The sequence below is a fragment of the Mauremys mutica genome, chromosome 9 (assembly GCF_020497125.1).
Source record: "Mauremys mutica isolate MM-2020 ecotype Southern chromosome 9, ASM2049712v1, whole genome shotgun sequence".
Lineage (NCBI taxonomy): Eukaryota > Metazoa > Chordata > Testudines > Geoemydidae > Mauremys > Mauremys mutica.
This window is the reverse complement of record NC_059080.1, coordinates 62,853,448-62,866,640: the sequence shown is the minus strand read 5'-3', so window position 1 is coordinate 62,866,640 and position 13,193 is coordinate 62,853,448. Positions and strand designations below refer to the sequence as shown.

General features: G+C 38.0%; 1 protein-coding gene across 3 annotated transcripts in view; it reads left to right on the top strand.

Moving 5' to 3' along the window:
• Positions 1 to 13,193, top strand: part of PER2 (period circadian regulator 2) — a 71,320-nt gene that overhangs the window by 32,287 nt on the left and 25,840 nt on the right. For all 3 annotated transcript variants that reach the window (XM_045030655.1, XM_045030654.1, XM_045030656.1), the window contains 5 exons: positions 5,763 to 5,869; positions 6,813 to 6,966; positions 7,376 to 7,484; positions 9,429 to 9,560; positions 12,015 to 12,111. In XM_045030655.1, coding sequence (XP_044886590.1) covers positions 5,763 to 5,869; positions 6,813 to 6,966; positions 7,376 to 7,484; positions 9,429 to 9,560; positions 12,015 to 12,111 — 599 coding nt within the window. The remainder of the gene's footprint in view (positions 1 to 5,762; positions 5,870 to 6,812; positions 6,967 to 7,375; positions 7,485 to 9,428; positions 9,561 to 12,014; positions 12,112 to 13,193) is intronic.

The following is a 13,193-nucleotide window of genomic DNA, read 5'->3' as shown; positions in this document are numbered from 1 at the left end:
CACACACACACACACACACACACACACACACACACACACACACACACACACACACACACACACACACACACACACACACACACACACACACACACACACGTTCTATGTCTCTCTCGTTCTTAAAATAATGAATTTAACCAAGAAAAATAAAAACAAAAAATCCCCAAACTTTAACCAACCTGATTTCTGTTATAATGCGAATTCACACTATGGATTTTGTTAATAGCTAATCTTTAAGTGATTTTTATTGCAGTTGAAAATGGAAAATATATTTGCCAGCTAATAGACTGCCCGCTAGTAATCAATTGCTCTAATAATCTATGCTGACCTGGGGTGATGCCGGATGTTGTGTCTGCAGAAGAGCGCTTTTAAAACCATAAAACATTACTTATTAAAATGTTCTCTAACTTTAATTCTTTGACTCAATTTAGTTAATAAGTAGCTCTATGTCACATGCATTCCCTGCTGGCATAGTTACACTGTGGACACGCACTATCCAATTAGATAGCAATGCATTCTCTTTTATAGTTTTACTGAGTCCTTGGAGACAAACGCTACAGAGGAATCAGATGATTTTTCCCTGTGTTGCAGCATTTGTTGCAGTTTAAATTGAGATCTCTACAGTCATGTTTCTGCTGTGTCTGGTTCTGAAAAAACTACTTTGAGCAGTATGAAAAGTTGAACTGGTGAGATTTTGAAGAACGTAGAATCTGCTTAGAGTAATTATCCACATTCCAGGGGTGAAGCCAAATAAGGCATCAAGCCCCAGATTGGAGGTTATGGCTTTATCTGAAAAATATATGGCACACATGAAACATTAGCAACTATGGTGGAGACTAAGTAAATCTCTTTAACTGGAGAGAGACTTGCATGTTATATGTACAATATAAACTAATAATGAGATGTCCAATAACTAGGCTTAATCAATTTATTAATCAGATTATTAGAGTTTAATACAGAAAGGAAAAGTACATATATTACCAACCCCTGTGGAAAACAGCCGTTGCAGTGATCAAACTGTCTCAAAATTCTATTCTTACCCCTTTTGTATTTATACCTAACTGGGAGGCATTTCACAATTTTTCCCTTTATCACGTTACCTAGTACATCTTTCTTATGTATTTTCTTTGACATGTTGTTTTTTACAGACAGCAATAATTGATGCATCTGATTTATGGGGGGCATATATGGCCATATTGAAACCTACATCATATCTTACATTTTAACCATTATACGGACCTCATACATTACACAAACCGGATGTGTGGATACAGGACTATCTTTTTTGAACGTTGCAGAGATAGTATTTCAGAAATTAGCAAAATGTAAAGGTATCTCAGTTTTTGCTAGGCTTGCATTATCCATCACAGATACAAAGCAGGAGTTTGTACAAAGGTCACAGCATTTACCTATAATATAATTTAGAGAATTTAATGTGAATATAAAGACTTAAAATATAATTAATATACTTTAGTTATTCACTGTTTGTTTATTTTTATTTTGGTTACATAACACCTTTACCTTTATACTTACAGTTGCTACAATAACCACTTCCCATATTTTAATAAATACCTTTTACTTATAAGAACTGATTTTTCCAGTACTACTGTGCAGACAAACCGGTAGTGCATAAGAATGCAATTTACATTCCTGGTTAATACTCTGTTTCTGAGAGCTCAGATTTTAGGTAGCTCTGTTTGTGAGAGCTTAGATTTAGTAAAATTTTGTCTTGTATGGTAGTTGTCATTGCAACACCAGGTCTGTGGTTTCACAAGCTGTATTTATTCACTTTGTCTTTGACTGACTTAGCTGCAAAGTTATATTGATTCAGTTTAGTCAATAGTCCCATCTCAAAGCACTCTGGTTTTGAACTACTGCTGCAAATTATTTTGGGTTTGAACTTAGTTTGGTCAGCAGTGTTAAGTGCTGTCCACAGACTTTGTCACATTATGTCATAGTGGCTCTGAAAAACACATAGATGAAAGAGTTGCTTACAAAAAGATAAAAAGTCTGTTCTATAGAGGGGAGTTCTGACCTTTCTGCTGAGATGGTCTGTGGGAGAAAAATCTCCCTCGGACAAGATGATATACTTTTCCGGAGAAGCTACCTAATATAATTTTTTGAGATACAGATTGACGGTGTGGGAGGTAATAGGAGCCTATATAAGAAAAAGACCCAAAAATCGGGACTGTCCCTATAAAATCAGGACATCTGGTCACCCTATGTAGTATTCTGGTTTGTGGATCTTATAAAATATGAAGCAGACAAGCCTTAGCTACTTTGGGGGATTTCTATTTACATGTTATCACTTTTAAGGCGCAGAAGTGAGTCTAATTTGACTTTATGAGCAGGTATTTGCAGGAGAAAGGGGTTTTGTTACATAGTTTTTGGTGTCAGTTGGCCCTCCTGTTTTCCTCAAATTCCTCCTCCACAGAGTGTGCGCTTGTTTATTTCCATTTGGACTTCTTGGATTTTTTTGGCGTGGCTGCCATTTTAACTGAAATCTGAGACACATCTATGTGCTTGCCCTTCCTAAATTTGCCAGCTCCCTGGAACTTGAGTATAGGTGCTGATTCCATGGGTACTTCAGGGCTGGAGCACCCATGGAAAAACATTAGCGGGTGCTTAGCACTCACTGACAGCCAGCTCCCCTCTTCCCCCCCAGTGCCTCTGCTGGGAGGGAGAGGAAGGAGGGATGGGGCACACGTGGAGGAGGGGGAGGGAAGAGGCGGGATGGGGTCTTGGTGGAACGGGTAGTGTTGAGGTGGGGCCTGGGGCTGAGTGAGGGTTAAGTACCCCCAGGGAAAATTAGAAGCCGGCAACTGTGCCTGTGAGCCTAAGCCTGGGAAAAGAGCTGGACTCATGATGTTGCCTCTTCAAGAAGAGCCTTTTAAAAAGTGCATTTCCAGTAGTTAAATTTAAAAGGAGTGGGAGTGACTACAGGAAGAAGATATTCCTCTTATTTCCTTGCCCATGGGTACAGCGCTCCCCCCTCCTTCCTGGCTGATGTGCTGAGGTCTTCTCTCCTGTATTAGTTTTGTTTTAACCAATGGACATTTTTGAACTCTGGCTCTCCACATTGTAGAGCAGAGTAGGGCTGCTGCTGCTGCAGCACCACAAACTTAGTATGGTTTTAAGATTTTTAGAATAAGTTCCGCAGCCCACAGTTGATACATTTTTATTAATTTTAGTGGAACTGTATTACTTTTATGACCACTGGCATTTTCCAAACTGCAAGTGAGATGAAGGTTTAGGAGGACATGCATGTGTATGCAGTATATTTTCACAGTCTCTCGGGGGTTAAGTAGAATATGTAAAACAGTACCTCAGCTTTAGAGCTTCAGTTTTTAAGAGTATAGAATTAAATATTTATAATAGAGATCCTGCTGTCAACTGAGAGTTGGTCATAATGTGACACTGAAACTATGAACAGGCTTGCACAAGGTAAATAAAGCTTACATGATGACCAGTCTTAATTATGCAATAAATCTGCATATTCAATATGTTGGGTAAAAAGTAGACAATTCCCTGTAATTAACTAGGAGTCTGGAGGCACCTTAAAGACTAACAGATTTATTTGGGCATAAGCTTTTGTGGGTAAAAAAAACCTCACTTCCTCAGATGCATGGAGGATGCATACATTTTGTGGATACAGACTAACACGGCTAGCCCGTGATACTGTAATTAACTGTCACTCCTACCACATGTCTGTTAACAACTACATGATGCTCAATAGCCGTGTTATCTTTAAATATGAACTTGAATATACTGACCAATATGTGCTTCTCTTGAGTCTAATAAAATTCTTGCATAAAATCTTCAACTCACAGTAAAGGTTAATAGTGTATAATAAACCTCTCCTACCAGTTACATAAGTGTTACAATTTAGAGAGAGAGAGAGTGTGTGTGTGTCCATACATATTCTGTTTCCTTAATACTTCTTAGTTTCTATTAACAATATACACATTTGAATCAAAGTAAATTTTCATAATAACCTTAGCTCTTAACGATCCATTCAATTTTTAGAAGTGCTGCTAATCAGCTCATGGAGCAAATATTGTATATGGAAATAGATAATGATACTGAACTAACAGTTCTGGTAGGTAAATGTACTTGACAATACATTATTTGTTGTTAATGTGCATATTGAAATTCAGATTAAAAATTCATGCCTGATGACTTCTTGCTTTAATGGTAACTAAACTTGCATGTTCCTTCATAACTAAATTAGTGATGAGAGTTCAAGTTACTAAAATTAGTAGGTCAGGTGTTGCACTCCAACACACCACCTAACATAGTGTTTGCTAGATTTTTTTTTTATTTGAAAGCTAGCTGACTGTCTCTCCCCTCTGTCCTCCACCTGCCTATTTTCAGGAAAATGAAACCAATTTCACCCCCATCTCTTTCAACCTGGTCATGTGATATTGAAGTCTACCCAAAATGAGAAGTCATTGAGAGTAGATTGTATAGAGCTTCATAATACATTTCCTCTCCTTATGTGCCTGTAGCCTTGAAGTACTTTAAATATCCACAGTGTTAACTGTCATAATTAGCATGCTCATTTAAAATGAGCAGGCAGTTCACCTCTGAGAGGTTATTATTTCAGGCTGTCTGCAGACTCAGGAAGACATTGCTTCATCACTTATGCTCAGGTCATGTTTTTGTGTTTTCTCTGTGGCACAGCAGCTACAGACCTGTTCTTAAATGAATGCTGAGATTTGGGAATAGTTGAGGTCTGTCTGTATGCTCCACCCCCTACCCCAAGGAAGTGCACTTCATGCTTTTGGAAACTCTGACCGAACATGTTGGAGGGGAGTTCTCTTGTGGACTGTCAGAAGTGCACTGCTGAAAGCAATGCCTTCCCTGTAATGCTTCTAGGCTTCACGGGAGCAAGGACCATGCTTCCCTGGAGTTTGTTCTCTGCTTGTCAGGCACTTTCTCTGACAAAAATGCGGATATCTGAAATTCCAGATGTCAACTTTTGATGTCTACAAAGGTAGTTGTTTGTATCTTGCAAATAACTTCTAATCCATCAACTTCTTTGGCATAAGTAGGAATGGTGCGAGTAGTGCTAAGATGTTTTTCAAGTCACATGGGAATTAGGCACCTAGTTGCCAGCTGTTCTTCGAAAATCTCCTTTATATGCATATTTTAACTAGTCTGTGAATGAGTTTTTGTTGCATTAACCTAAAGGCTTTCTTCATTGGAACATGGTAAGTTATGGAGGTCTAATAAAATTTTAGACTAGCTCCTAACATTTTAAGTCTTCCTTAATTCCTTTTAAATACCTGAACTACTGGGCTGACTATGTGGCAACTCTTCAGAAAATTAAACCTTTAATCTGAGAGGAAGAGTGGATTTCTAGTTAAGGCACCAGACTTGGGTTCAGGAGATCAGTTCCTGGTTTTGCCACAGACATCTGGTATGACCTCTCTGTCTCAGCTCCCAATCTGTAGATTGAGGATACCTCCCTATTTCAGAGGGGTTTTGTGAGAATAAACTCCTTAATATTCATGAACGTTATGGAGGTGCTCAGATACTCTGGTGATTGGTGCCATAGATAAGTGCTATAAAAATGCAATCTTCTCCAAAGGGTTGTCACATGTTACTATGGAACTGATACTAACGCTTCCCCAATTCAATTCCACATAGTTTTTTAATTTAAAAAAAAGATAAAGCTTAGAAAAGAGTTTTAAATGAAATATTTCAAAGTAAGATTTTGTGTGTATTTATTCCACTTGACTTTCTTTTCTTTTTTTCAGAGCTGTACCTCTTTTGGGATACCTACCTCAGGACTTAATAGGAACCCCTGTTTTATTGCATCTTCACCCAAGTGACAGACCTCTAATGCTAGCAGTTCACAAAAAAAGTATGTTATCTTTTATGTTGACAAATAAGGTAGATTTTTCTAAGAACTCTTAGAATTCAGGGACCTTAAAACTTTCAAGGAACTAAAGGGCAGACAAGCTGGTAGGTTGTATAGAATTAGTCAATTTTCTGATTTGTTTTGAAAACAAAGAAAAACTAAACTACACATTTTCATTTGGTTTACAGCTGAACATTTAACACTAGTCAACAACAAAATGGGAGAATTATTACTCAAGTTCTTGTTCCTTAGGGTAAAATCTGACTGTTGTAGACAAAATGGCCATACTAAGTAAATATGTTAGCCATTTATCAGAAAGATAATTGTCTCAAGATCACACTCATATACGTAGTCATTTTTGAGTGATATTTTTTTCTTTGATTAATGAACTGACAGGAAAGAAAAATATGAGCCTCTTGGTCAGTGTCAACTCTTTTGCATAAATTTTGAAAATGGAATAATTTTTCAGTTAATTTTTTCTGGGGACATTTTTCTTGGTGGAGTTAGTGTTGCTATGATGGCATCAAGTTTTAAAATCTTGTTTTTACATATAAAATGTATTTACAAAAATATATATATTTAGGTCTTCTACCTAGTGAAGAATTTTATGTTGAAGAACAAAATTCAGCATTGCAAATAGTCTGATTTATTTTCCTTAAAATGTGTTTGTAGATGTTGGTATGAGCAAAGAATATAATTTTAATTTCTATAAATTTAAATATATACAGTGCAGGTCAGTTCCCTCTGGTGGCCAAACACTTGTAATTTTCCCTTTTGATGTGAAATTACCCAGAGTTTGGTTACTGGATAAACTTTGTCTGCCATATATGTATACATATTCAAATTTTTTGTTGTGAAATTATTGTAAAAATTGAATAAAAGCATATTAAATATAATTTTTACGTGTGACTATAAAACTGACCTTTTTCTAAAACTTGCATTATAGTACTTCAATATGGTGGACAGCCTTTTGACTATTCACCAATCAGGTTTTGCACTAGAAATGGGGAATACATAACTATGGACACCAGCTGGTCTAGTTTCATTAATCCTTGGAGCCGAAAAGTCTCATTTATAATCGGAAGACACAAAGTTAGGACGTAAGTAGACAAGTTATTAGATTCTCATATTAATTAATGAGGGTGGGGGTTCAAGTTATCATAGCAACTCTTTTTAAATTAGTGGAAGAGAGCTGTACAAAAATGACAAACTCAAACTGCTTTCTTTTAACCTTGGTATTTGGGTTTTGTGATTGTAAATGTATATTATAATACATTAAATGCTTTTAACAATAAATTTGTAAGTGCTGCAGGTTTTTCCAATATTGTCAAGAGTTACTTCAAAATGGAGAAGCCATGTTCAGAGTAAGGTTGCACATTTTATCAGATTGAAAGTTTTTTTTTAGATGCAATAGAATAGGAACAAGAGCCTATTTAATATATATGAAAGATTAATTTAAGTTGTGTTTTACATGCATTTGGAATATTTTGGATATGATAATTTTTACAGTGGTCCCTTAAATGAAGATGTATTTGCTGCTCCCAACTACACAGAAGATAAAATCCTTCATCCTAGCATTCAGGAAATCACAGAACAAATATACCGGCTGTTGTTACAGGTAGGGTCTGGGGTTTTATTTCGTGCTGGGGTCTTGGGTACTTATATGGTCCCCATTACCTCAGAGTCTTATCTTTAATACATTTGTCTTCATAACACCCTTTTGCGGTAGCAGTGTATTACCCCTGTTTTACAGAAGTCATTTGTTTAATTATCTAATTCTCTATTGTGGAACACATTCCTTTACACAAATTTACAATAAAAAACTTACAGCCTTATGACCCCATCTGCATTTTACACCAGGCATCCCACAACCTACACCAACAAAGGTACCCAGCCTTTTACCCTCTCCATTCAATAGTTTAAATGATTACAGTTTACTTTTTAAGTACAAAAGTTATATTTCTCCCCGCCCCCAATCACCATAGCAGAGGTAACAAGAATAAATTGCATTGCAGTCCATTCTCCCAGTTCAGACAAAATGGCCTGTTCAGCACTGTAGTGGCATGCTTCACCGCTCCTCTCAAAAACCAACCGGAGACCTCTCTGTGCAAACACCAGTGCCCTTTTATTTTCAGTGTTTGTTCCCACCACCTTGTATATACAGTTTAGTTCAGTCCAGGTAGCCCCTTGGGGGACAGCTAGCTTCTGCAGCGGGGAACTCCAGCCCAAGGCTCCTCCCTTTCTGCTTCCTTCCTGTGAGCTTTATACAGCCCCCCGGCCCATAAAACCCACAGGTTTTTGTTCTTTAGCCCAGCAATGAGCCACACCCTGCCAGCTCCAATTAATTCCCCTTAATGGGAGCTGTTACAAGCATCATAATGAAGAGATCAAAATACTTTTGGGTGGAAAATGGTTATCTTCCTGCATGACAGATTAGGACAGAGGTCCCCAAACTGGGGTGCACCCCATGTGGAGGGGGCATGGAGGAAGGTTTGGGGGGCACAGCTGGGGGCTGGGCCAGCTCCCATGGGGAATGAAGAGAGAGCGCCACCCAGCTTGGCTCCTGGCCCCCAGCTCTGTGCCCAGGGCCCCGGCTGCCGGCCCCAGCTCTGGGAGGAAGGGGGGAGCACAGACGAGTAAGGAGGGGCACGAGGTATAAAGTTTGGGGATCACTGGATTAGGACCACATAAATTCATATACTCCACTAATATGCTCCAAATCAACCAATGCCTGCAGTTCCCCAAGTATCCAACAGATGCTGGCACTATTCCATGCATAAGACTGTCAATATATTACATAGAGGTAGACTTAAGGTTAATTATTGAATCTTAATGACAGTTTTCCAGACTGCAAGACACTGTTATTTAAAACTACAATTTGCCTTTAATATCCCATGATGGAGTGAGTTATAGCTTTATACTTAACTTTTTTTTTTTTGTCTGATGATGATTAGATTTTTAAACAGTTGTGTGTTTTTTCCATGTCATAAAGTTGAATTCTTTATTTGTCTGATCGCATTGATTTTTAAACTTTTTTATCTGGAATTTTAAGAGGCTACACAATAGTCTCACTCAGTCTAACAATAAAGACATTAATAGATACTATTTTCTCTTTATCAAAAGTGATACAGGTATATTTGACCAGGTAGAAATACTATCAGTGATGCATTCAAAATCATGCCGTCTTTTAACTTGCTATGATTTCTTTATTAGAAGTCAAATATACTATCCACATTAAAGTATATTTTAAACTACCCAACCCTGCAATGAACTTTGCTTTGTGCAGAGTCATATTGACTCCTTTGGGGTTTCATGACTTCACTGGATTGTGCCTATTGAGAGCTCATTGCCTGATTTGGAGCATGAGGGTGCAATCCTAGAAATAATTGCTCATATATGTACAGTATTGTACTTGCCTTGATATTTAGGTATAGTCAAATGTATCCTTGTCTGGGATCTTAAGAAAACATGCAGCTATAGAATCTTGCTAATTTTTCTCATTCTGAATCATCAGTATGAGCTTAACTTTTGTTAAAGTTGATTGCTAATATTTTTTTTGCAGCCTGTACACAACAGTGGATCTAGTGGCTATGGAAGCTTGGGGAGCAATGGATCACATGAGCATTTAATGAGTATAGCATCATCCAGTGACAGCAATGGGAACAACAATGAAGAGACGCTAAAGGACAAGCATGTACGTTTTTTTTTTTAATTTTATTTTTTAAATGAAGTCTTTGGTACAAAACTCTCTATAACAGAAAATGATTTTCACTGTTACTGTGGTTTCAAATTCTGGGCTGGGACTGAGGTTACTGCTGCATTGTGGCTCTGGCCAGGTCCTTCCAGCAGAAATGTTGGGGAGATGGTTGGTCCTGTTTGAGAGGAATTCCTATCCAGGACCAAAAACAGTGGCGGATTAGCAGTGGGCCAATGGGGCCTGTGCCCGGAGAACCTGGAAAAATGGGCGCAGATCTGCTCCGCCCGCCCGGCGCTCCTGCTGGGGAGAGGAGTCGGGGGCACAGGGGCTTGTCTCGCTCCACCAGCCCGGTGCTCCTGCCAGGGAGTGGGGGAAGGCTCTGCGCCCTGACCCCACTTCCTGGCAGGAGCGCCAGGTGGGCAGGGGAAGCCCCCGTACCCTCACCCCATTTCCCCAGCAGGAGCAGGGAGGGACCAGGGGCCTGCAGGTGGAAGGGGTGGGGAGGGGCCATACTTGCTGTGCCCCAGGGCCCCACAAAAGCTTAATCCACTTCTAAGCAGGGACATAGCTTTTAGTTTGTCAAAACTTTTTTTTCCTTAATTTTGTAAGGGAAGAGCTAGTTCGCTGGCTTACCTGTTTATGGATGGAAAAAATGAGGGGGAGGAAATCTGTGTATTTGTCTTCTCCCTATGAGGGTTGTGAGACATTCTACAGAAGAGCAGTGAACTTGTATGATGTGTGGATAGCCTAAGTTGAGGAAATAACCCCCGCCGCATTGCAAGTGTGAGACAGTTGCCTAGGAGTGGAGTAGTTTGGCTCTTTGAATGATTGTCCATATGGTTTCTGCTCATGTGCATGGGAAAAGATTCTTTTTGAATAGCAGTGTCCTTTGAGGCTGTGCCTGGGCCTTGAGATTCTTGTTGGCAAAGGAACCCAAAGACTGATAACACTGCCCCACCCCTAGTTAGAGCCTAGCAAATAGTTGATTTTTTTTAGTTCAGGGGTTGAATCAAAAAAAGTATGAAAACAACTCGTTTCAGTTCAAAGTAAAACTGAATTTTTGTTTTGGGTTGACTGCATCAATCTGAAAAGAATTTTTATTTTTTTGGTTTTTCATTTTTGGTTGTTTTTTGATACTTTTATCTATGGATCCTTTTATTAGCTAAATTTCATAATGAACTGATTTTTTGAAATGACAAGTTGAAATGTGGTGTTTTGACTTTTTGTACTCTCTTCCATTTTTGTTTGAAACTATTCACTGGATTGGACCTGAATTCACTAATAGTTTTGATGCCCCCCAAAAGAGGAATGGTCCTGGGTCTTTTGCTGGCCAGGATAGACGATGTTTTTGGTGCCCACCTGGAGAAACAGAGCCAAAAAACCCACTGCTCTGACTGGTACAGAGCCCTCTGGAAGACGGTGCCCAGGACGACTGCTCTGGTTGCCTGGACCTAGAAGCATTTTTTTAGGCCAATTTACCATTCACTGGAAAATTTCTCCCAGCTCTAGTATTTGTGTCCTTAGTGTAGAGCTGGCATTTATATCTGGACTGCAGAAGTTTGCAGATTCTTCTGAGAAATATTTTTTTAAAATTATTTAATATAGCTTCTTACTGATCCTGCTGTTGTGTTACAACTCCTGTGGGCTTTCGAGTATATCATTGTCTTTGTTTTCTACTGATCAGCACAAATATTATGTGCAGGAAAAAGTATCTTAGCATTCACTAAAACCTTTATTTAAAGACTTCTACCTTACCTATCTTGATTTTAACAATTTTTTTTCTAAACATGAACATTAGAAATACAGCTTTTTTTTTTTTTTTAAAACTATTCTAGCATGTCCAGAGGCAGGGTCAGAATGATGATACATTTTGTGAGGATAGACTAAGAATGTTATTTAATGGTTTTTAAAAAGGTAGGCAGATCTCTTTTGAAATGCTATATTAACCATTTTTTTTCTCAAAAAATGGGACTGAGTCTGTTGTGTAGAATATACTTTTTCTAATCTTCCTCTGCCAGCTCAGTTGCTAGTTTTAAACGATAAATGGCCCAGTATTTTGGGAAAAAGGGTTTTGTTCTTGGTAGTTTGTGCTCCCCTAGCTAACTCTGGAAGAATTAAATGCAGTCTAAGATGCGACTATGTCAACTACAGTGTGTAGTAAAATTATGTAAGTCTTTGCTTTCTCAATCAAGAAAAAAAATCGTGTTCACCAATCCTTTCAGCATGTGGAAATGACCTTCTCAGCTCAGGTCAATAGGCTTGGGTTTGTGAGGCTGGCACTAGCACTCTAAAAATAGCTGTGTGGACCAGCAAAGCTCTTTGAAGTTGCGTCTAAGGTTGGAGCTTGGGCTCTGAAGCCTAGGGAGTTCATTAAGGACCCAATATGTATGAATAAGCCAAAATTTTCTAGTGACTATTTTTTTCTCTTCACACACCCCTTGACACTTTCAGGTGACATGTCAAGATGCACATATGGCCAGAAATGAAGGACAACATGTTTTCACTGATAGAAGAGTGAAGCTGGAACATAAGAAACAGTCTTTTGGAGGTAAAGCAGCAAGAGCTTGCATTTTTTTCTGTAAAACAGCAGAATTTCAGATTTTTGTTCAAGTCAGCTGTGTTTAAAGTAACTAAATACAATTTCCAGGCAAAATATGACTGTCAGACTATAATACTAACTGGGAAACAACAGAACATTACTTTTATCTAGTACTTTATGGATGTGAGTTCAATGTCTGAGAATTGCATCAAATATCTTTTTGGATTTTTCCAGTTAATTGAATATTTTTGTGATGGACAACTTTCAAAGACTTAATAGCTAAGTGTGTTCTAAGATAACTATTTGGATTATACTATGTTATAAGTAATTTAATTATTATTCTCTGTCTCTCTTCTTGCATATTTGTTCTGTTTCTGGAAGTAGTAAATTCCTTCAGGCAGGGATTTTATTTTGTACTGCAACATTGTTGGTACATAATATATGTGCAGTTGTAAGAAGATGTATAGTGAGAGCTTTTCTAGATCCTGTCTTCATTGCACACTGTTCTCTTTAGCCTTACTGGGGAGTATTCCACCAAACCATCAGATAATTGCATTTTTTTTAGTGGGTATTAGGTCATGTCAGCATAGATATTGTACCAAATGCCTCAGCCCAACAACTGTGGTGTGACTCAGAGAAAATATCATGAGGCACATGAATTGAGCTCACAGTTTTTAAAGTGAAAAGCTAAATTTAGGAAGGGACAAAATGTTACAAAAACAAGTAAAATATTTTCTTTCTGCTTGTAACTCCAAAAATTCATAGATACTTTCAACTTGTTGTCACTCATAAGATTTAAAATTTGGACATTCAAAGAGTTTGGCTAGTCTCCTGGTTCCTTAATACTTTACATCCACCCTAGTAGTCCTCAGACCTTCATAAATTCTGTTTTGATTATGCTGACTGAAAATAAGTAAGTACTGAATACATCGTAATATAAATTAAATTTCAAGTTAAAATTATGAGGACTATTGGTTTTCCGCTAATTGTGAAAAACATTTATGCAATACTTCTGTTACATGCGACTGGCACAAACATTTTATTGCAATATTTACTGGTTTTACTATATTTTAATGAAGGATAACTTCTGA